Below are 25,581 nucleotides of genomic sequence, written 5' to 3'. Positions count from 1 at the left end.
ATATGAGTGAGTCAACTGACTGTATAGAGTGGTGTGAAAAGTTCAGTGTGCTCCTTTGAAGTTACAGGTAAGTGGAATCCCTTTGAGTTGGGTGAACAGCTGTAAAACCTGTGACTTTTGAAAACCCCTAACAACATTTGTGCTTTGGGTGCAGGTTAAATTTAACATGTGGACTAAAAAGGTCTTTTAATACAGAATGTTTAACAGAAGCAACTTTACTTCTTTACACTTTGTTCATCATGCCAAAGCTCGAATGTGTTCTCAAATTGCCTGTGCATTAGTAACAAAGCAAAGTGCTATATTCTATTCCAATAAGGTGAATTTAAAACCCTTTAAAACATCCAAGGACCCTTTAGGGTAAGAGCAAATGATCAGTGTTATCTATTCCTCCACTACTGTGAAGATGAACTTTGAACAGGCACTTCTTGTACTGGGCTGTATAGCTAGTTTAAATTTAATCAGTTGAGCACTGGATACTCTGTAGACAGATAACAGCTGATTTAGTTTGGAAATTTGGGGAAGTTATTGGCGAAATTAACAGGAGCATTCTATAGAAAAGCAACAACCCACTGCTGTAGGGCATCACCTCTACCACAAAAGCTGGCTCTTTTATGAACTACTTTAGTATGCTTGTCAATTGTCCTGTTTAATATCAATCTTTTAGAAGCAGCACGCCTGTAGCCAACACAAGTGAGAAAAACACACAGCCTAAAACACACACACACACACATACACACAAACACACACACACGCACCTTTCGATAATTAGGTTGGCAGCTGCCCTTCAGCCACTCTGAGAAAATATTCACAGATTTGTTGGTAGTCAAGTCTTCTGCAATGAAGCCCATGTTTTCAGCAAACACTGAAGCTATAAAAAGAGAAGTAATACTTTCAGGTCAAGTTAGACATTCTGGACCACTCTGACCTTGGGTTATAACAAAAAACAAAGGGTCACAAACAAAGGAGGGACTTGAGGCAATTCCATCTCATTTAAACTTGTCGCCTTGGTTTTTGAAGGTGGACAAGAGGCCAATGTTCTGAATGCAAGTGACCTTACTACTTCCTGAAGAATAAAGGTTCAATAAGGATTCGCTGGATTGTTAGGATTTCTCGACATATGAGCTATGTTATTTGATTTAAAAATACTTTACATTGGGGAAGAAAAAAGATTCAACACTGGCCTCCAGATTCCTTTAAATGAATTGCATACCAGTGTGCAGTTCTCACAATGTGCTAATTTAGTGGAAAAGGAAAAATAAAAACTCTTGTGGTTTGGAATTCTCTTTATGCTCAAGACTTTTTACTGCAGGTCACGAGGTCTACAGATTAAAGATTAAACCGTGTCTGAAATTCTTTGGCTCTAATAAAACTGTATGATATTGAACAAATAACAAGAATGTGAAAACAATTCCTGCCGACGTAAACCATAATAATACCTGATTCTCCCACTAGCAATGTGTGTTCAGTGTGCTCCATCACAGCTCTTGCAACTCCAATGGCATTCTTGATTCTTCTCAGGTCTGCAACTGCTCCCACCTCCATTGTATCACTGCTCACAGAGAATCCGCAGAAAATAAACATCATTTCTGGTTTACTGGGCACAAACAGTATCTGCAAGTCATATATATCAGTCATAAACTAGTGTTAGGAATGAGTGCACGCTCCAACAATAGGTGCATGCATCACACACTGCCCTCACACTGCTAACCCCCTGTACCCCTCATAAATAGTTGCCCAGAGATGAACACAATGTTTTTCAGCAGTAAGGGAGTGTATGCACTGACACACCTGGCTTACTTAGCGGTGACTGTAACACACCATTCTTCAGCTAAATCCAAATAGAGAAATGCCTGGAATTTCCTCTGAGAGTGTGAGTGAATGGAAGCTAATTTTTAAGGGCTGCCCTTTGCGGTGGTAGTGTAATAGGCTACATTATACTGAAATGTGTTTCTAATATTTATCAAAAGAAACTAAAGCCTCTAGAATTTCCACAGAGCTAACTCCTCCCTGACACAGTATCAGAAATTCAACAATTTTGCAGAGCTGATATTTATTGCCAGACTGGTCTGCTGGATTACATTAAATTTTATGGTTTAGATTCCAGCACTCAGAGGCTACAATACATCTGCTGGTGATACCTACTGGATTTCTTATGCAGCTATATTGGATTGTGTGGAGGAGACTATCCTATCCTCGCAATGTATTCATGACTTTGTAGCCAAAAAATGTCAATTTCCCTGCAAAATAAAAGAAGCACTGTTCCACAGAGAAATAACAAACAGCTTGCCGCTTGGTTTTGTTGCAAGATTACATTTACTTCCCATAAAAACTTCTGAGTGGGTAAATGTAATATTTTAGGACATAATAATTGTTAAATGTTCAGATCCTACTGAGACTGTTTTATTGAAGAACAAGTTACAGGAAAGAACCAGTTAAGGCTCGTAAAAGCCTTAACTAAACTGTAGGAGCTTAATTAGCATGGTCAAGATCTAAGAAACTCTTTTAAATATATGTAATTTCCAGTTTTAAAAAATGCAATCAATCCTATACTCATTTAGGCTCAGGCATTCATTACATACTATTAAATCATAAGATTTGGGGGGAAAGCTAGACAAATAGGAGCTAGAGAAAAATGTAACAGTTTTTAACTGCATTATCAATCTTTATTGCTTAACTGTGCTGTTATAGAAGTGGCTTTTTTTTTTCTTTTTTTACCCCATGTTAGATTTTTACTAATAATAAAAGCACAGGACATGTCCACGGTTTACCCATTCATGATCAATGCATCCAGCGTGGTCTCCCCAGACTCATCTGGGCTCCCGCCATAGCCTACACTGCCATCACACTGCTCCATTTCACAGCGGGCACAGCCTCTCTCCACTGCATCCAACACTGAGCCACCAGACTGCAGGGCACTCCATGCTGCAGACACAATGAATCAATCAGCATGCAATATACTGTACAATGAAACAAATGCTGTCCCCATGACAGGAAGCCTCTGCCAGTCACATTTTGCAAGGGTAGGATGGAATCCCTCTGTCTAGCAAATCTGTTTGACAGAATTTTGACAAAGACACTGCTGACAAAGCCTTGAGAGATATCTTGTACATTTGGTAGTCAACCAGTGTAGCATTTGGCTGCAAAATTTTACAGAAACACTTGTCAAACAAGTGTTTTGTTTGGTTATCTTTTGTTGTAGGGTATAGAACTGAATTGATGGCATCTGCTTGTCAAATTTAAAAATCTATGAGCTAAAGTTTGTCTTAGATGACCAGTACAAAACAGAGGTATTAAACAGAAAACACACTAGCATTTGGTCACTGATCCCCCAAGTGCCCATGGGGGATCAAAATACCAACTGGTAGCCTGCCACCAGCTTGCTTCTAAATTCATTGTGTTCAGCACCACACATATTCTCCCTCTTATCATTTATGACTTATCTCTCTTGAAATTCTATTCTCAAGTTAGTGCTCTTGTCTTGAGATATAATTCTTTTTTTCTTCATATCAAACTCTGCATTACATCCTTTTCTTTTAGAAAATGCTGCTGAATGGAAGAGATTAGCCTGCTATTGTCATCTGCTTCTGTAAGCCCCCAAAGGAAAGGAGGCCTGCATGGGCGGATCAATAGCCGTGGCTCACAGACTACACCTTTAAATATCTCGCCGCAAAACAGATAGCTGGGTACATTTTTCATTTTCATATCCTCCTTGGGGAAAAGAGGTGATATGCATCTGATAAATGAAAGGGCATCCATCTATCAAATAGTGAGATTTTTAGTTAACTTTAATCATCTACAGGTCTGAGCTGTTGCTCAAAATATGTTGAATACCATTTCTATCATTTTTCATTTTGAGCTGTGCACCTGGTGAAAATCCACTTGACGGATAAGTCCCAAGCAATGCTGAAATATTTTCAGTTTCAATTTGAACATGTCCAATGTATCATCCAGAAGGAAATCAAATTGAGTATGGGCAGACGTGGCAATGGCAGCTAAGAAGCCTAGCAGGTTCTGTCCATTTCGCAGTCCCATCTAAGCCGCTAATGGCCTTACATACTGTATGGATAAGCTCCATGTGAGCCACATGAATACAGCAAACAAACAAAAAAAACAGTTCTCCTCTTGGAGAATTTTGTATGCATTTTCTTGCATTATAATGCAACAAAATCATAATGAACACAATGATTCTTGCAAGTGATGACTAATATGTACCCATAGAAAAGCCTACAGTCCTACAGAGCAACAGCAACCAGCAAACCTTTGCATTTGAGAACCAATGGCTGTGATTGTCACCAAGTACCACGATGCCTGCTAATTAATACAACATGACTCTACTGACTTTAACAATAAATTCTGCAGCTAAATAGAATTATAGACAGTTATTTTTATTTATAATTTATGTGTCATTTCTGAAAACCAAACTAATACTCTGAGAAAACTGTCATATTAGACTCAACAGGAGTGCAGCTGCTAAATCCAATTTGTCCTTCTATTCTGAAGATCATGAATTACCTTATGTTTTGTTTGTTTATTTTTATTTTTTTGTCTGCAAACCTACATAGCTGTAACTTTAGTGAAATATTGCACTAAAACCCACAAACTCTCTCTCCCTCTTTCTGTCTGTTTGCTCACAAACTTCTCCTTTAAGTGATCAGGAGTTGAGCAACCAAAACTGGTGCACAAGTACATCTTGTATCCCTGAAGGTTCCAATCGATAATAGATATTATGCATCATGTCGCTTTGCAACCGTACTAATAGGCTATTTTATATTATTTAAATTTCAGGACAAGATCTGATTTACTAAATATTGAATATTTCCAAAGAGTGATGTTTACACTATCAATATAGCATTACATCATTTGACACATTAACTTATGAAGTTAAGTTTACTGTATTAAGGAACTTGCAAGTATGCCATTATGAACTGAATGGGGTTGGCAGCTGGCTAATGAGTGTAGTAGTAGGCTTATTTTTATCTATTTTTTTTTTTTAAAATAATTAGACAGTTGACGTGGCCCCTTAATCATACATATGAACACATTTCGCCGTAAATGAATATTTAATAGCTCATATTTATCATCTGTTATTCATATAAACACCATCTACCCACCTTACCTTTTCTTACTTTTCTCAACATGATTAAGTATATCAGTTTGCCAACAGTATAACAGACCAAACAATACAACAGCATGGATATACACTAGTATGTAAATTATACGTTAGGACACTTACAAGTTGGATCTCAATTTGAAAGCGGAAGTATAATACAGAGCGCAACAGTGGTATAAATTCAGTGGGCTGCAAAACCCCTCGTGACAAATCGCCCACTGATTGTTAAAGCTCAGCCAGAAAACAATCGATCAGTATATATAGATTTATTTTTTTTATTTTGGTGTGTGTGGATTCTGTTTAACTGCAATTTTAGACCACAGTGTCACGTGACTGGGCTCCAGCCTGAATGAATCTTTCTTTTTTTTTGTCTAACACAATTCATAGTCGTGTAAAAGATTGGCCTACCTGCAGCCGCTGCATTCTTGAATGGCCAAGTATTGATCACAAGAGGTAGCGATGCATGTCCAAGCGTTAAAAGCGACGTTAAAGTGCAAATCAGTAGAAATGTAAACATTTTGTCCTGTCGATGCATGGATATTACTACAACACTTTTATCACTTCATTGCTATATTCGCGCGGTTACCATTTACAGCCCCATAAGACGTTAGAAAAACAAACACACAAGAGCTGCTTGAAAAACACAACTCGTGTGTTTAATTAATCTCGCATTTAAACTTCCTTGTTGGGTCACATGCTGAGTGGGTGGGTTTTTTCCATTAAAGGAACAGTCATGAAAAGCTCACGTGAACTGTGTTATCTTATGAATAATTTTATTTTTTGTCTTTTTTTATTTAAATACTTCGAAGGGGGACAAATATTAACTATAGAAGTAATATTGGCTTCAAACATGAAAGAGAACTTGTAAACCTCTTTTGCGACAGCTTTCACTTGTTAGAAAAACCAGCATATCGTTAGCTTCATAGCATAAGTGCCTAAGTCATTGACTTAGTCAAATGACTTAGGCAATTATGCTATGAAGCTAACGATATAGGAAATAGTTTGGAAAGTACTGTTGTAAATTTACAGTTTTCTAATATTTAACAAGCTAATGTGCTGCTTACTAGCACAATATTGATTCAGACTGATTAACTTTGTATGCGAGGAAAGCTAACGCCTGCTATCGTGCTAATTTGCTAGACTAATAACATCCAGTTGTATTCTTGCTAGTGATGGGATTTCCGGCTCTTTTTAGAGATTCGGCTCTTTCGGTTCGGCTCACTAAAAAGAGCCGGCTCTTTCGGCTCCGAACCGGCTCTTCGGGTTGTTTTGTTGCTTTAATTAATTTATTATTAACAATAATATAAAATTATGCACAAAAGGAATTACTAACGTAAAAACAAGTGGTTTTATTTATATATGTTTATATATAAATATATGCGGTGGCCCCTAGAGACAAAACACGTACAAACTCCAAAACACATTTCTAGCATGAACTGAACTTCCAAAGCAGAGCTACTAGATCACTTAAATTACACAATTGAAAGCATGTGTGTATTGTTTGTGTATTTATACACAGGCACTCATATATATATTCAAATAATTTAAAAAAAAGTTCATTTACCTGTTATTACCACACATCAAATCCGGTCGTTGGTACTTGCTGGCTTGTGTAGCCACAAGATAACAAAGGCTCAACACTGCGCCCAGCATCCTGGAGCACTTCTGTTGTCTTTTGTACGTGTTTTGAGTTTTTATGTGCTTCTGAGTTTTTACGTGCTTCGGAGTTTTTACGTGCTTCGGAGTTTGTACGTGTTTTTACGTGTTTTGGAGTTTTTACGTGTTTTGGAGTTTGTACGTGTTTTTACGTGTTTTGGAGTTTGTACATGCTTCAGAGTTCGTACGTGATTTGAAGTTTGTATGTGCTTTGTCTCTAGGGGCCACCGTAAATATACTTTTATTTATTCACTCCACATAAAATGTAATAAATAAATCATATAATACAAAAATCAACTATTCACATTTCAAGTTTTAACTATTTAAATTTTCAGCTTTTTCCTTTCACAAATTTAAAGTGAAAAGAACACAAAACACTGCAAACCACAACACAATTAAATATAAATTATAATATGAAAACTAAAAGAACATGCATATTCTCTGTCATATGGACCTGCATGAATAAACTTTCTCAATCCTTTATCATCTGCAACCGAAAATAGTTGTGGATGATTACTATACCTTTCTAATGTTGTTGTCCCTGCCTCTCTTTCTCTCTCTGGTTCTGTTCCTGTGCTACTGAGTGTAACTACCGCCCCTCCCCCCTCTGCCCAGCGTAAAGCACAAGGCTCGCGTGCAGAGTGAAGCGGGAAAAAAGTGCGAGAGAGAGGCTGAGAGAAAAAAAAAAAAACCCACGTGACGGCTCGCGATAAGGAGCCGGCTCGCGTCGTTCACGTCAAAGAGCCGGCTCTAAGAGCCATTTCGTTCGCGAACGACCCATCACTAATTCTTGCAGCCACCTGACCTTTTTATTGGCTCTACTCATTACTTGCACCAGTGCGTTCAGACTTGACCGCTTGAAGAGTGTGTCTAAGTATTTGCTGCTTGTGCTTTCAGCCATTGTTGTTGTTTGTGTTAGAAGGTTTAATCTCAGGACAGTCTGTTTGTGCTTGGCAAATTTCAGCAAGTTGACAAAGCTGCCCCATAGAGCTCCCCTTGTTGCTGGCTATTTTCTCAGGCTATTTTCAGCTTTGCCTGCTGTGTTGCTGCAGTTATCTTGACACATATTCAGTTTGTTAGACGTAGGGTATACAATATACATTTGTTGCAGGACTTCTATGGTTGTCTCTCAGTTTGCTCATTGTTGGTGTTAGATAGCCTTCTGTTATCTTTATCAAGCTGCTGCATCTGCCCATGTACAGTTTTTTCCACACATGCAGAAAAGGTGTCTCTTGGGGTTCAATTTGATGCTTGTTGCCATCATACTATTGATCTCTGTATTATACCCTAAAAAACTAACAAGATTGTGTGGCTGAAGATATGCACTCTGGTGACACTTTCATTGCAGGCTCTGCTCTCATTACACCTCTCCTGTCAGGAGAGGAAATAACTGAAGTTATACAAAATAAGAAGCTGTACACACTAAGTATTACAAGATAAAATGCCAACGACATCAAGTCAGCTCAACTACAAGACTAATAAAAATGTCCAGAAAGGGTCCAGACCTTTTTTTTTTTTTTTACAGTCCTGCTATTGTTGTAGACCTGTAATTACAAATAGATAAAAACGAGAGAAGTGAGAACCTCCAGGAACATCAGCCATATCAACAGCACACTATCAAGAACTTTTTTTCATGGGGCTGAAGCTTATCTCAGCTGTCATCTGTCCTAGGGTGAGAGGTGGGGTACATCCTGAAAGGGTTGCAAATTGCAGAGCTGACACAGAGAGACAGACAAGCATTCATGCTCACATTCTGACCTACTGCCAATTTTGAATCACTAATTAACCTAAAATGCTTGTCTTTGCACTGTTGGAGGAAGTGGGAGTACCTGGAGAGAACACACATAAACTGGGGAGAAAGCTGAGAGCTGGCTGGTGAATTCGAATCTAGGACGTTCTTGCTTTAAGGCATATCATTATGGTGTTACAAAGTTAATCATATATGTACTTGACTCACCCTGTGGGCAGTCTTTGTTTGTCCTTCAAGCTCAGGAACTTGAGGGTCCTATGCAGCAACGTATCTGTTTCTAGAACTGCCCTCATCTGGACAGAGATCAAAGATGTCATTTCTGAAATCTGCTGGAGCCATTGGTCCAGTTTGGGGGTCACATACCCAAGTGTTACAGTTACTACAGGGACCACTGTTGCCTTTACCTTCCACATCTTCTGTTGCTCTTCTCTCAGTCCTTGGTATTTCTCAAGCTTTCATCCTGATGTTGTTGTTATCACTTGATGTACCTACATCTACCACTATGACCTTTTTTCTCTGCTTGTCCACCATTAACGGGGCGATCGTGGCTCAAGAATTGGCAGTCCATCTTGTAATCGGAAGGTTGCCGGTTCGAGCCCCGGCTCGGACAGTCTCGGTCGTTGTGTCCTTGGGCAAGACACTTCACCTGCTGCCTACTGGTGTTGGCCAGAGGGGCCAATGGGGTGATATGGCAGTCTGCCCAAGGGCAGCTGTGGCTACAACTGTAGCTTGCCTCCACCAGTGTGTGAATGTGAGAGTGAATAAATAGTGGAATTGTAAAGTGCTTTGAGAGTCTCAAAAAGCGCTATATAAATGCAATCCATTAGTATTATCATTATTATTAGTAGTAGTATATAGTTGGTTAGCGATCACAAATTTATCCACCTTTATCTGGAAGTGCCGCAGGATTTTAGCTTCATCATTCATGATTGTATCCCATTTTGACCTTGGGTCTCCAGGCCATACTTGGCAGAGATGCTCCTGTTTACTATGCCAGACATTATGGCATCCCATGTATGGCTTGCCTGGTACCATCAGGTACCTCAGGCACATCTCTAAACAGCCTGCATATGGGGTCTTGAATGGTGTGATGGACCTCAACCTATGTTGATCTTGTACTTGTTCCTGTGCTGCCTTGATTAGTGCCTCTGTGCTTTATTTCAGCCTAGTTATATATTCTCTAGTGCAGACACATAAAAAAGAGGTGATTTCCTTTATTAGTTATAAGAACTTTGAAAAGTTCCTGCTGTCTGAATATAAAGTGACTACACGGGAACTACTCTATGGGTATATTGGATTCGGGAACTCGGAGCTTGCCAAACAACATTTTAAGGAGCATGTACAAAAATGAGGATGACAAAAGATAATATGGTTAAAAAGTCCAGCAACATCCTCCAGCAATAGGCACTGCTCATCAGCTGAATAATAATACTATCGTGAAACATGGTGGTGACAGCCTAATTCAATGGAGCTGATTCAGTGGAGACAGGGAGACTCATCAGAACAGATGGAGGGATTCAGAAAAAGACCTTTAGTGGCCGAGTACTCCCAGACTCATATCATATAGAATATTCTGTCGGGAGTCCCAGGGATGCCAGTTCATGGATGTATCCTGTCCACTCTGACAGAGCTTGAAAGGATCAGCCTGAAAGAATAGATAAACTTCCCAAATCCAGGTGTGGAAAGACTTTCCAAAGGATACTCAAACCTTATCCTTCCAAAAGGGGTGCTGACAAAGTACTGAACTTTGAAACGAAAAAATAAATAGATTAAAAAAGAATAATAATTTTCAAAATAATTTAAAATACACACAAAAAACTGCAATGGGTTACTGCAATGGTTTATATCCATTTGTCACTTTAAAGTGAAGAGTCACTGAATTTTAAAGCAAAGGTTTTCTTTTTTTTTTTTCTTTTTTTTTTTTTTGTGTCCCGTTTGGATCTTTAGCCATCAGAATTGTTGTCTTAAGGCCAAGAAAGATGCCAAGCGGATTTATTTTACCAAGTGGATCATCATGGCCTTGCCATATTGGTCCATTTGATTGACCTTTATTATAATTATGAATTTATTTTATTTTCAGTTGCTACAAACGGGACAGACATGACTGGGGGATAGGACAGGGAGAAAGAATGAAAGAAAGAGAGGGAGAGAAAGAAAACCAAAGGGGAGAAGAGACGGTGAGAAGGGGGGAAGAAAGAAAAAAAAAAAAAAAAAAAAAACACCTGGATCACCTGTATGGAGAAAAAAAACAGAAGAGAAAGCAAACAACAAAGAGCAACATAATAAAAAAAACGGCACCATCACAATAAACTAGCTAGCAGTAAATATCAGTAGATACTAAGTAATAAACAATATTGTGCAGCACGCAAGATAGACAGCGTACAATGTGCTTTGAGGCAGCAGCCAAGAAAGCTGTAGTCCGCCTCTGTGAATACCCGTGTGTACACCTGTGAGCATACCTGTGTGGATCAGCATGCTTGCATTCCAAAGGTTTCTCCATGTAACGATCTGCTAGAGGGTGTGGGGGGGCCACAGCCCCGTCCTCCAGGGTATGAAGCAGGTATGGAGGAGATCAAAACTCCAGACATCCAGAGGCCCCCAGAACACAAGAGACCAAGGAAGACCAACAGAGGGGCAGCCGCGCCACTGTCCCAGTAAGAGCTGAGGAGAGTCCCAGATGAGGGCTCACTCAGCAGCCGCGGAGCAGAAGCCAGGGGGAGTTGCAGTGACGCGCCCGTGAGCTCCGCCGGCAGCCAGCTGTGCCTGAGTGACCGAGCCCCAGCCCGAGAGGCCGGGGCACCCCACCTCCGAAGTGGCCCGAGCGAGCCCCAGGCTCCAGGCCCCGATAAGCGGCCGCCAAGGAGTGAGCCGGTGTGTACCCGGACACCCACCCCCAGACACAAAGAACCACCAACGCACCGACACCTGAGGGAGTCCGCCACTGGCAGGGGAAGTGGTGGTGGGTGGAGATAGGCCTCCAAACCTTGGAGGGCCTGAGATGTCCCCAGAGAGGTGGCGTCTGATACCCAACCTGACATATAGACAAAGACATAGAGGCACACACAGACACAAACATCCATTCCCACCCTCATGCTCTCATATGCACTTAAAAAGCAAAGGTTTTCTGAGTGATCACTTTTATCATATGATAAAGCATTATCATTTTAATGTGACCCCTGTCTAAGTGTCCTAGGGAACTGGGGATACTGAATGATTCAATGACTATGCAAATCATATGAATTACATGTTGTGGACTTTATGGTGAGAGCTTTGGAGTTCTGGACATTTTTAGAATCAGTGCTAGCATTTATAACAGCTCTACTGGTAGCATCTAATCACCCAAAACTTAAAACAAACAACAGAATTAGAATGAAAACAACGGAATTTGAATGAAAACAATGGAAACAGAATGAAAAGAACAGAATTTGAATGAAAACAATGGAAGTTTAAAACAAACAACAGAATTTGAATGAAAACAACATAATTTGAATGAAAACAACGAAATTAGAATGAAAACAACGGAATTTGAAAACAAACAACGGAATTTAAATGAAAACAACGGAATTAGAAAACAAACAACGGAATTTACAGTTTTTTACAGTCGCTAACAAGCGTTTGTCCAAACAGTTGTCACATTTACAAAACTCTAAACACAATTAGCACAGGATCGGTCTGTTGTGGCCATACCATTCACACATTTCATGTCGTGTTCACCCAATATGCAGTCAGTGAACACATTTCCACAATGCTTACATTTTCTTAACAGACAAGTTATACCTCCCAACAAAACTATGGACTGTTCTTGTAGTATCTACGAATGTTAACACACAACATCCCACAATAGCAAAAACAATATTCCAAACCGTAGATACAGTATAAAAACCTCTGCCCCTGCAATGATATCAGTACAAAAACAATATCAATATCAAAAATATATCTCAGCTGTAAACAAACAAACAACTGAATAATTGAGACACAGCTTATTTATGTTGGGTAAATTGGGCCAACCACAGCTTCTTCCATTCTGGCTTAGACTCAGTGGGGTTTATAAGGCAAGACCTTGAGGAGTGATGTTTTTGGAAACAAAAAAAAGACAAACACTGTAATGTCTGGTCGAGGAAGAGTAAGAGCAAGGGGCCCAGGGAGAAGAGCAGGCCCAAGGAGAGGGCAAGGTAGAGGTGTAAGAATGCGTGGTGGTGGCATTCCAAGGGCTGCAAGAACAGTAGTCAGTGATGAAATCCGTGCCACTATCATTGACCATGTAATCAACCATGGTCTTTCACTAAGAGAGGCTGGTGAAAGAGTGCAGCCCAATTTGAGGCGGTCAACGGTTGCCTCCATTATACGCACCTTTCAACAAACCAACAGGTAAGTATTGCATTTTACATGGATTGTTCCTATTCTCACTTGACATGTCAATATGGTCATACAGTAATGCATATGTTGAATTGTCTGTCTTTCTAAAGAATGCAACGTCTTCCACCCTCTGGGGGAAGAGGAAAGCTCCTCAGTAATGATCAGGAGCTTGCCATTGTGGAAATGGTTACTGCAAATAATGCAATAAAACTGCGTGAAATACAAACCAGAATTGTGGCGGACCATGAGATATTCGACAATATCGATAGAATCAGCCTCACAACCATTTCACGGACATTGTCCAAACATAGAGTGCGGATGAAGCAGCTCTACACTGTTCCCTTTGAGAGGAACAGTGAGAGGGTCAAGGAGCTACGACGACAATATGTCCAGGTACAGTGTATATTCAATCCAATGTCCAGTTCTATAAGCTTTGCACTTTGCAAGTAGGTAACCTACACAATACTAGGTTACAGTACAGTATGGTATACAGTACTAACATGACTTACATAAACTTTGTTTCAGAGAGTTATGGAATTGGAGGCCAACCAGGCCCCTCATGAATTCATATACATCGATGAGGCAGGATTCAATCTGGCCAAAAGGCGTCGACGTGGACAAAATGTAATTGGAAAAAGGGCCACAGTTGATGTGCCAGGACAGAGAGGGGCAAACATTACCATGTGTGCAGCAATTGCAAATGCAGGATTACTCCTTCACAAATGTCAGGTTGGACCCTATAATACAGAGCGCTTGCTTGCCTTTCTCAATGATCTCCACCAGCGCCTGGTTCCAGAGCAGGGTCAGGAGGGTGAAAACATGAGGACCTTTGTAATTACCTGGGACAATGTGGCTTTCCATCACTCGCAAGCAATAACAACATGGTTTGAAGTCCACCCAAGACTGGTGAGTCTCTTCCTTCCACCCTATTCACCTTTCCTCAACCCCATAGAGGAGTTCTTTTCTGCATGGCGGTGGAAGGTTTATGACCATCAGCCACATGACCAGATGTCCCTCCTTGAAGCCATGGATGCTGGCTCCAGGGACATCACAGTTGACGATTGCCAAGGGTGGATCCGACATACCAGGCGGTTTTATCCCAGGTGCATCGACTTGGCTGACATCAGATGTGATGTTGATGAAAACATGTGGCCTAACCCTGAAGATCGCAGAGATTAGATGCAACTTTTTTGCCTTTTTTTAGCCCCCCTCCCCCCCTTTTTATCTTGGCTTTTTGCTGTTGTTTTTTTGTTCAGAATGCTCTTGTGTGTTTCATGGATATTTTGTTCACTGTAAGCAATACTGTAAAACTTTCTCTGTCCTATCATACCGTGTTTCTACTGTACCTCCTGTGGTAAACAGTAAAGGAACAAAAACTTGTTTGCTTTTTACTGGAATGCTTTTGAATGTGAACATTACTGTACATGTGGACATACAGTTACCAACCAAGACATTTCTGGTGTCAATATGGTGGATTGCATGTTTCGCATGCAAATACCTGTGAAACTGAAACATAAAAGTCTATGCAGTTTTTGTAATGTCAATAATAGCCAGTATTTTGAAACCTGGTGTACTTTGATTGACTGCATGTACCTTGTGAAGTGAAAACAAGTGTTATTCTTTGACAGACTAATTTCATTTTGAGTCAGATTTATAGTGTTTTTGTACAGTTAGTGTGTGCAGAGAAAGATGTGTTCTAATTTTGAAATGAGGAGTTAGTATATATTTAACAAAGTGTATTTTTGGGAAGGATATTATCCATTTGGCCAATTGTGTTTTGTAGGTGTGGGTCTGTGTTAAGAGTTTAGAAAAAGTATCTGAAGTATGGGTAGGCGCTTGTTAGCGACTGTAAAAAACTGTAAATGAAAACAACGGAATTAGAATGTACAGAACAGAGTTTGAATGAAAGCAACAGAATTCTAAAACAAACAATAGAATTTAAAAAAAAGAGTAGAATTAGAATGAAAACAACAGCATTTGAATGAAAACAACAGAATCTCAATGAAATGAACGAAATTAGAATGAAATGACTAGAATTTGAATGAAAGCAACGGAATTAGAATGAACAGACCAGAATTTGAATGAAAACGATGGAAATAGAATGAAAAGAACAGAATTTGAATGAAAACAACAGAATTTGAACGAAAACAACAGAATTTGAATGAAAACAACGGAATTAGAATGAAAACAACGGAATTAGAATGTACAGAACAGAGTTTGAATGAAAGCAACAGAATTCTAAAACAAACAATAGAATTTAAAAAAAAGAGTAGAATTAGAATGAAAACAACAGCATTTGAATGAAAACAACAGAATCTCAATGAAATGAACGAAATTAGAATGAAATGACTAGAATTTGAATGAAAGCAACGGAATTAGAATGAACAGACCAGAATTTGAATGAAAACGATGGAAATAGAATGAAAAGAACAGAATTTGAATGAAAACAACAGAATTTGAACGAAAACAACGGAATTTGAATGAAAACAATGGAAGTTTAAAACAAACAACAGAATTAGAATGAAAAACGCAGAATTAAAATGAAAATGACGGAATTTGAATGAAAACAACAGAATTTGAACAAAAACAACGGAATTAGAATGTATAGAACAGAGTTTGAATGAAAGCAACAGAATTCTAAAACAAACAATAGAATTTGAAGAAAAAGAGTAGAATTAGAATGAAAACAACAGCATTTGAATGAAAACAACGGAATTTCAATGAAAAGAGCGGAATTAGAATGAAATGAATAGAATTTGAATGAAAACAACGGAATTACAATGAAGAGAACAAAATTTGAATCAAAACAATGAAATTTGAATGAAAACAACAGAATTTGAATGAAAACAGTGGAAGTTTAACTAAGGCACCTAGCATAACCTAGTTTCTTTCAATTTGCCAACCTTGTTTGTATTTTCACTTTGATGTATGTATGTTTGATTTAAGTATGGACTGATGGGAAAAATAGGCATTCTATGAATGTAAAATTAAATCAAGGCCAAAACAGTGGGCATAAAACATCAACGTGTGAATACTTCAGAATCCACTGTAGCTGTTTTGCGGTTCAGTGGCTGGATGCTTCAAAGCATGCACTCGGTCTTTCAGACATGAAATACACTCTAAGCCTGCACTTTTTTTAAACTTTTTTTTCCCAAAACAAAATAATAATAATAATGAATTGGATTTATATAGCGCTTTTCAAAGCACCCAAAGCGCTTTACAATACCACTATTCATTCACACACTGGTGGAGGCAAGCTACAGTTGTAGCCACAGCTGCCCTGGGGCAGACTGACAGAAGCGAGGCTGCCATATCGCGCCATCGGCCCCTCTGACCAACACCAGTAGGAGGTAGGGTAAAGTGTCTTGCCCAAGGACACAATGACCAGGACATTCACCCAATCCCTAAAAAAATGAACAAATATGTAATTGTTGAGAAAAACATTTACTGTTCTTCCACAATCAATGTCATGCCTCGCTGTTAGTGTTTTTGATTTTGCCTAAGACAGACATAAATCATCTTGCTAGAACATAAACATATTGTTCTGAAAGTACTGAAACACACATTTTTTGTATTACAGAAAAAAAATCTCATGTAAGATTGTAAAATCCTTGTAATCCCTGGACGATACTGTTCATAAAAATCAATGAAAAGATTGTTTCACACAGCTCACTCATGCCTGCTGCTCAATGGAGACATTATTGGCCTATTGCAGAAAAACCAAATGATGAATGTAAACCTTTGGATTTTCATTACAAGTCACTCATCAAACTAAAATTCCCTTGGAGAATACGCTTGGCATTAAGTCATCAGATGAGTATTATCTTCAGTCATTTTAGCATATAAATCTATCTTAGTGTTCCATTAGTTTTTTCCTCTTCTTCATCAATTTACCTCCTGGTAAGAAGCATTTGATTGTGACAGAGTGAAGGAAACTGTCTGTGGTGAGAAGTTTTGGCATACTCTTCAAGTCATACCATATGGTACTACTTTGACACTACGTGCCTCATGCTGGGATTTTCTTTGAAGTTCCTTGAATAACATATCCCTGCAGAGGAGGCAAAGTGTCCCTCAAAACAGCAAACTTGATAGAATTGGATCCTCTCATTTTGAATCAAACAAGAACAAAGCATGGGCCAGGCGAAGAAACTAACAATGTAGTCTAACCTTGAGACGTGGACGCCAACAGCATGCCCTCTTTTACATTATTCATATGAAAAATACAATTTCCACTTATATTTTATTCATTGGTTTTCCTTAAACAATCAGAAGTCCTAGTGTGATTTGACAGGAATCTTATGGAGAGAAAATGGATAAGAGAGAAAGAGTATTATTACTTCCACCTGTGTTATTGATCCAAATTAAACAACAGTACCTATAAGAATCTCTTTTGACTAATAACTTCATCAATCACCTATGTCTTTTCAACTTGTTGCTTAATGTTCTTTATAACAGTCTCAGAGGGCATAAACTATGTCAGAATAGGTAAGTGCAATCTTAAAAGCTGCATATATGTATAACCAAGACACTGCAGTGTTGTAACGCATGACGAACCACATCTGCTATAACCGACAGTTGCTGACAGTCTTTAGTAGTGATATGCAGAAGGTGTTTTAGAATAGAGCGCAGGTGATACTGATTTGAAGGCAATATCAAATACAGTACACTTTGCTATAAATTTTACTTTCATGAAACACCTTTCAGTTTTTGACAGGGATAAAATGGTGATGATTCCACTTCATTATCTAAGAATTTAGTGCATGGTTGCTGTTTATAGGACTGTATTGAATTGAAAAGTGTTCCTAATATTTTACAAAACTCCACTTTCTCTTTCATAAACAGTTTTCTGGTCGGCAAGACATGTAAAAGAAATAGTTAATTATTGAACATAAACATTAAAAAAACATAAATTTTGAATCTCTGTGCTGCAGCGTCTCGTGAAATAGCAAAAAACAGAGATTCCTTTAGGCTGTATTTTAATAATGGATTGGAATTATATAGCGCTTTTCAAGGCACCCAAAGTGCTTTACAATGCCATTATTCATTCACTCTCACATTCACACACTGGTGGAGGCAGCTACGGTTGTAGCCACAGCTGCCCTGGGGCAGACTGACAGAAGCGAGGCTGCCATATTCCACCATCGGCAGCTCTGGCCAACACCAGTAGGCGGCAGGGTAAGGTGTCTTGCCCAAGGACACAACGACCAGGACAGAGAGCCCGGGGATCGAACCGGTGACCTTCCGGTTACAGATACGCTTCCCAACCCCCCTGAGCCACGGTCGCTCAAGGGGTTGCAACCGTCATCTCTAAGACCAGAGATGAAGCAGACTGGTTAGATTATCAAAAAATTGGTATCTGTAAATCAAAGATAGCAAAGTGCTATCTGTAATAAAGTGGTGCCCTTTAAATGTGCATATCCTAATTGGATATGTTGATTCTGAAGAATGCCCAGTAACCATGTTCACTTGAGGGATTATCATCCTGGTTAAATTATTCTTGTCAGATTTTCTAGAAAAACAAGAATAAACAATTTTTTTTCATCCTGTAACTCATACAATGCCAAACAAAAGAAGCCGACTGAAATAAAGGTTGTTTGTTTTTCTTCGTCGTGAATGACAGCTTAGGTTACAAGTTCTTTTTTAGGGTGTCCTGAACAAACGCTTTGAAGATTTGTCCAAAACCCTGCCTTTGTAACACAGTTGCCAATGGAAAAGTTCTGATCGTAGAATTGCCAGTTTTGTTAAAAGATAAGTTGTCTTTCAAAGGGCTAAAATGGGGTAAAATGCCAGTAAGGTAAGCTGCGATACCAGCTGCCAAACACAAAAACAAATATATATATATATATATATATTCCACGGCTGGCACAGGACGCAGGATGGGCTATTCCTTTGAACAGATCTGTCTTCAGAGAAAACACAACCTAAGTCTCTCATCCAACATCAGTTAAAATACTTCTGCCATAAAAGTTTTTTTTTCATTAAGTTACAAAAAAAGTTAGGAGGTTTATCCAGCTTTTGCACCTTAAAGCATAGCCAAGAAATTCCAATTACCCAGCTAAGCTAGCTGCAAATTTATTTGACACATACCCTCTTTGTTAAGTTTGGTGACCACCTGCTATGCTTTGAACAACTGTTGGGATTACTGCTACTTATAACCTCTGAATGAAATGTGGACAAAAAATAAATAAATAATGATAACAATAATAATAAAGCGTATAAATTCATAATTAAAATGTTTAATTAAATCATTAATATACAGTATTTTAGTTGCATATGGCATATACTACATACATTTTATATACTATTGTAAACATTTTCTTTTTAATTTTTTGTCATAAAAAATAACATTTATTAAAAATAAAGCTGAACCTACATGACTACATAAATGCAAATTTCAAACAAAGAAAGAAATTTAGCCAAAACAGCTACTGAAAATCAACGATTTTTAATTCTCAGAGTACAAAAGTCAATGTCCGAAACCATATTTTACCATATCTCTGAACTGAAATGTGCAACGAAAGAGCCCCCCACCCCCCAGCTCTTACTTTGTCATTCCTCCCATGTTTTCATGCAGCTTTAAAAAATAAATAATACAAACATTTACATTGCGCTTTACTGTACGTCAATTCCCTCATGTCAATGCACTATAGAGGTTTAAATATTATGCACATATGTTAAGAAAAGCCAATGTCATTCAATAACAAGCCCTCATTTGCATAATTTTTTTATTTTATTTTATTTTTTTACTTTGAGTCATGTCAGCTCTTCAGATCATGTTAGCAAATCTGCATAGTCAGTCAGCCATCTACAGAAGCTTCAGGAGCTTAGATACAGCTGTATTATTTGTGATTGAATGTTTGAATCTTGTGCAAACTAGGATCTGAGGCCATTCAATGTTTGCTTTTTCATTCAGCTGAAGCTTGCTGAACAGACTGTCAGACATGCCAGATTAAAGATACCGTAAATCCATGCATGCACTTCTAACTAACAGATGGAAGCAGGAAGACAGTGCCCAGTTAGGTGTCATGTATACTGTCCTGCTTCTCCAGTGGGAATATAAGGAAGCTTCATTGTGAAGAATCCAATGTGGACCGCTTATATTATTCCAGTTTTTCCTCAGCTCAAGACATCGCTTCTCTTCCCTGCATTTTAGACATAATTTTGTTAACATTTAGTCCTCAAAAAATAGTCCAGCCTTACTTTTTCTCCTAAATCTATTCATGGACAAATGACTAATTGATGTTTTATTTTCTATCGATGTCTCAAGGCAATATAAAAAAAAAAAAAGTATTTTCCAGAAGTTCCACCTGGTCAGTATGTATAAGCATCTTGCAGTGCAGTCTAGTATATGTAATAAAGCATAACATACTCCCTTTGGTGTGCTGCAGTTTTATGATAAATGATACAATAAGTTGCAGTTTGTTTGCTGAATTTATGAGAGATAGCAACAGGAAGTTAAGCATTACTCTCATTTATTTCTCATTTTGCTTAAAGGACATTCATCTCTCAGGAGTCCATTTGAGTAAAGTTGAACAAGGATGCCCCCCAAGTACATCAATGTAAAAAATTGAACTCTGGGATAAAGTTAGAAAAAATACATTAAAAGTATCTTGCAATGTTACATCTGGGACAAGGCTCCTTAATTTTGTTACGTAGATTTCTGTGCTGCTATTTCCATTTATTGAAATCACTCTTCACTTCTTCTTTTGTAGTCAACAGTGATATATTCTTAAACACCTGAGTAATGGTTTTAGATTCATTGCACATACTGCACATTTGTTAAAGTCACTCTGCTGGGAAAGGAAATTGCTGTTTAGACAAAGGAAAGTGGCAGAGCAGTGCTCATCAGTAGCTTTAGTGATCCAGCTAAGTCAATCACAATGTAATTGTGCCTGTGATCCAGTGGATGGGGCTGAAGCATTAACCACACAGTGCAATTCTGCTATTCTGTTTATGACACAGTATGTGTAATAATAAAGCTTCAGTGTTGCACTCGCATGATGAGGCCGAAAACCACTTTAAATCTGATTCACAAGTGGCTAAGGTCTAGTTGACAGCCCACTGATGTGTCTGAATTGTTTGAATGAAACTAAAACATCTGTAAATACATATTACAAAAAGAAAATGAGGTGGATGTGGGACTGTTCCCCTGAAAATAGTGTTGCCACATAGAAAATCCTGAGGTTTTTCCAGTACATTGGATCCAAATGCTGCATAAACCTGATCCCTAAACATCTTCCAAAGTTGTTTTAAAGAGGGTTTGTGATGTCTTTAGTGGAAAAATGTCTCGGTAAATGTATCACAAAACCACAGGTATTACTCTGGAGATTTAAATTCCTGTTCACGCATAAGAGAGCAAGAAGAGGCACTTTTTCCAGCACTGGAAGGGGCTCATCTATGTTTTCTTCCCCTCTCTCTCTCTGTCTCTCTATTCCCTGCTGCCTGAAACATCCTGATAAGACACACTAGTATCTGGGGAGGAGTAACCTTATCACACTGAGGTGGGATTCAAATTGTTTGATCGAATGACTGATTTACGTTTTTATTTTTATTTATCTATTTTACTTTTTAGCTTCCTGATGTTGCCATGGGTCACCCAGTCTTCAAAGTGGTGAAGTTGCTGCAGTTACACATTTTCTGCCAGGGTACTGGGGAAATGATTGAAGTACAACAGTTCATAATAAAATAAGAGAACCTAAACTGTTGCCAGCAACCAGTGTAAATGCCACACATATTCATAAATTAGACTCATTTGCATTGTTGTTGTTGTTATTGGTGTATTTTGAAAGGAAAATTCTTTTTTTTAATATTTATTAGTACCTCAAAGAGTAGTAACTTGAGTGACCTGCTGTGTGTGTGTTAGGTTCTCAGGGGATATTCTATATTATTCTATTACTGTCACTGGGGAGAAATAACATAAACCTTTTAACACATTTTTAATTGAAATGATCTGAGATGGAACTACTCCTATGAAATTGTCCCCAGCAAAGCAACATCCATTATTTGACAAACAGACAGTACACTTTACATTTTTTACAAAGCAGCTAAACTTTGTGGTTTTAGTCATGGACTATTTTAAGTAACACTTCTGATTAGCTTAATGAAAGTAAACAAAATACACTCCAAAGGGAACACATGGCTTTACAGATGCTAGCTTTATTTATAGCACATTAGAGAAACTTTCTGTGGCCTGTTAGTTTTGCTTTGCATAATACAGAATACGGATGGAATACTTTCACCTGAGATAGTATTACAAGAATTTCAAGAAAATCTTCACATGCTTGAGTTAAAGGGAAGGGTGAATGCTTATTCACCAGTGGGATATTACCATTTCCCGGCCTCGCATTCTGACAATAAACTCTTGCAGTCTGCTTGCAGTCTTTTAAATAACCCTTTTTGATGGAGAAACTCGAAAAGAGCAATGTATCCATTATTTTCTTTATGTTTGATGAGTTTGGGGTCAAGGGCCTTTGTCAGTCACTTTCTATCTGTGTTGTTCTGAACTAAAGAAGTAACACTTGGAAGCCCTCAGTCACTGGCTCACACAGGGAATACAACCTCCCGCCAGGGATTGAGCAGACTACCTTATTAATTAGCCTTTGCAGCTTTAGGCCAACCTGCTAACCCATTTAATGAGTAAATAATTGCTTCTTAGGTCTTATGTCATCATGTCTTTTATTAATATGGGAAGTTATCTCAAAATTACTCTTGAACCCTCGGAGTGCCAAAACAAATTTGGAGCAGAGGAGAATTTGGCCCAAAGATCCATCTTTAGGCTATAAATCTTGGAGGATTTGTCCCAAAATAAGATAAATTCCTATTTGATTCCTTAAGGATTTTAGGAATTGTCTAAAGACTTCTTGACAGGGGATTGTTATCAAATAATTGGAAAAGTACATCCAATTTAAATATCTTTCTAGAACTTGTACAAACAGACAAATGAAACTTTGGGTTCCCTTACACTAGTTCACTGTTATTCCTTTTGCCTTACCATGTTTTGCATTATCTGTGTAGAAGGCTTAGCGGTATTTTGCTAAGCTATTCCTGTGTGATTTGCAAATCAATAACTTGTCTTGGCCTCTTGGTCTACAGCTGACTTGTCATTGATATGTTGTGAATCATTTAAGATTTTTACGATGTCGACATCTTTAGAAGTCTTTCGTCTAACGTGTGCTTGTTTATGTCTCCCCACCAGTTCATCCTGGAGTCTATGAGCTGTCCTTCAGTGTCAATATATCAATATATCAGGACAGTGTAGTTTTTACTTCTAAGAAAATATAAAATCAATTTTGTTCAGAATGACTAAAATGAGTAACTACCAACAGCTTTCCTATAGTATGAGCAGTACGATTAAAATTACTGCGTAACAAGAGGTAGTAACACATATTATGAGTCTTACTAATTGTGCACAATAAGCAAACAAATATAGTAAACACCAGTTAATCCGCAGATAAAAATAGAAATTGGACTTTGCTTCTACTCTGCTGCTCTGATTACGTGACCTCTTTGCTCTAAATAAAAAATGGGTATTGGAACAAGTCTGCCAGAGATCAGTAATATCTTCCCCACTCGCTGTCTGAGGAGGGTGCACAGTATCCTGCGGGACCAACATCACCCTGCGCGCCACCTTTTCCATCTGCTGCCCTCAGGGAGAAGGTACAGGTCTATACAGGCCAGAACATCCAGACTGGCCAACAGCCTGTATCCACAGGCTGTGAGGCTCCTGAACTCTCTGCCCCCCTCTCACGGACAATAACCATATCCAACTTCTTAATAGCAATGAACTGGTCTGCATTGGTGCATCATATCTTTATTCTCTTCCCCCTCCTGCCCCCCCCCCCTCCTCTTTCTTAAATAGATAACTATCATATCTGATATCATATCTCACAGTACAATAATATTGAATGGGTTGCATTGTTGTATTTTGTCATGTTTCTCAGGTCTTTGTCTGAATTTCTACGAACATTATTGCTAAGGATTGTCTTATTGCATTGGAGTCACACTGGGTTAAATATGTACACTTGGGTTTTAAGGGGTATTTATTATTTTCTTCTTTTTTTTTGGGTTGTATGGAAGCCCCAAACGCAATTTCATTGTTCTTGACAATGACAATAAATAAATAAATACTAAATACTAAAATACTAAATACTAAAAGGCCTGGGCATCAATCAGTTTCAGTCTCTTCCTGCTGTATAAAATCTTTACTTCATTTAGCTGGTAAAGTAATGACCGTCAGTGGGTTTGTAAATAACCTACTTAGAGAAAATTATACTAGAAAATGAGCTAATTAGCAAGAACAATGCTTGCACTGGCAGTTTAAAACCATCTAATCCTTGTCCTCTATAGCTTTAATGTCCGTCTTTTAGTACTTCAGGGTGCAGTTTCTAACACTGTAAAGGTTAAGGAATCATTCTTTCGCTGTTTGTGCTTGACTAGGGATGCAAAAACGTATGCGTATGTTCATCGCACACAGCTGTTTACATTTACTAACAATGCTAGATAAAAAAAGCAAACAATTCTGTGCATGTCACACATGAGCAGACAATAGGCAACATCATCTGCTCGTGTTATTTAGTTTGATGAGTTTCAGATGTTTCTAGTGATTAACAAAGAAAGCTTCCTACCAGTAGAAGAATCTTGTAATATGTAAAAGATAATAAATCTTATACATAGATTTATTGTAATAAATAAGCACTGAGTGTTTTAGATTTTGGAATTTTGTCAAAACATCTGGCAAAATATTGATGTCCCTAGTCAAATGCATTTGCTGATTGTTGCATGGTAAAGTGACAGTGCCTTTTTATAGCTTGTTGTCATTTTGGACTAAAAGAAAGCACTTTATGCATAACAGCAATTTAGGTGAAGAAGTTTTTTTTCCAGTGCACAAAAATGTACTTTTTATGCAGTTCTATATTTTGATCTCCATAGAGATTGCACAAGTAGCAACGGCAATTCAATATGAAGGCTTTCCTTAAGCTGCAGTGTGTGTAGAAACATTTTTTTACTACTATTCACACTGATGGCTAACAGGGATGACAACAGCTCCTTTTTAACTGGCTGGTTATGAAGCACTTTGTCAAGACTGTTGACAACTTAGACTAGAAATTGTGCAACAGAGGAATGCAAGTGTCAATCTAGCTGCTGGAATGTAGACAAGCAGCACTGAGTCAAGATGTGCTCCTAAAGAGTGAATATCTGACCTGTCCCAACAAGTGTGCGTACAAAATAGTATGTGTGTTTTCAATTTTCTGCACATATTTACAACTGTCTTGATGCTTATGTAATTAATTTTATGCATTAATTTATGTTTTTTTATGAAGCACCTCTAATCCAGTCCTCACCTGACTGTTTCTCTGTTGTCAAGCATATTTATCCCATTTTATCACTGATTATTGCTTTCATCATCATTATTATTATTATTATTATTATTATTATTATTATTAATTAACATAATCAGTTGAATGTTGCTACTTCTTTATATAAAGTCAGTGTCATTTATCAATGTTGATAAATGTATAAAGATATATAGGAAAATTCAGTCAAGTAGAGGGACCAGTAATATGAAAATAGCATACCTGGTTCTACTCAACAGTGACAAAATCAACACAGGCAAACTTTTAAATGTCCCCAACAAATACATGTATACATTTTCTTTTGTGACATGAGCGTGACTTCTCACTTCATAAAAATATATATACTGGGATGGGGG

The 25,581-nt window shown here is 38.2% G+C and overlaps 1 protein-coding gene across 1 annotated transcript in view; it reads right to left on the bottom strand.

Annotated features, from left to right (window-relative positions):
• aga (aspartylglucosaminidase) overlaps positions 1-5,804 on the bottom strand; it is a 24,378-nt gene extending 18,574 nt beyond the window's left edge. The window contains exons 1-4 of the mRNA XM_085415982.1: positions 5,519-5,804; positions 2,769-2,922; positions 1,437-1,549; positions 756-868 (exon numbers count right to left, since the gene is read on the bottom strand). Coding sequence (XP_085272108.1) covers positions 756-868; positions 1,437-1,549; positions 2,769-2,922; positions 5,519-5,645 — 507 coding nt within the window. The 5' untranslated portion in view covers positions 5,646-5,804. The remainder of the gene's footprint in view (positions 1-755; positions 869-1,436; positions 1,550-2,768; positions 2,923-5,518) is intronic.
• Positions 5,805-25,581: the final 19,777 nt, after the last annotated feature.

This window comes from Rhamphochromis longiceps, linkage group LG2 (genome assembly GCF_057381845.1).
Source record: "Rhamphochromis longiceps isolate RC_006_pf linkage group LG2, R_longiceps_female_GT1.1, whole genome shotgun sequence".
Classification (NCBI taxonomy): domain Eukaryota; kingdom Metazoa; phylum Chordata; class Actinopteri; order Cichliformes; family Cichlidae; genus Rhamphochromis; species Rhamphochromis longiceps.
This window is presented reverse-complemented; position numbering and strand designations above follow the sequence as displayed.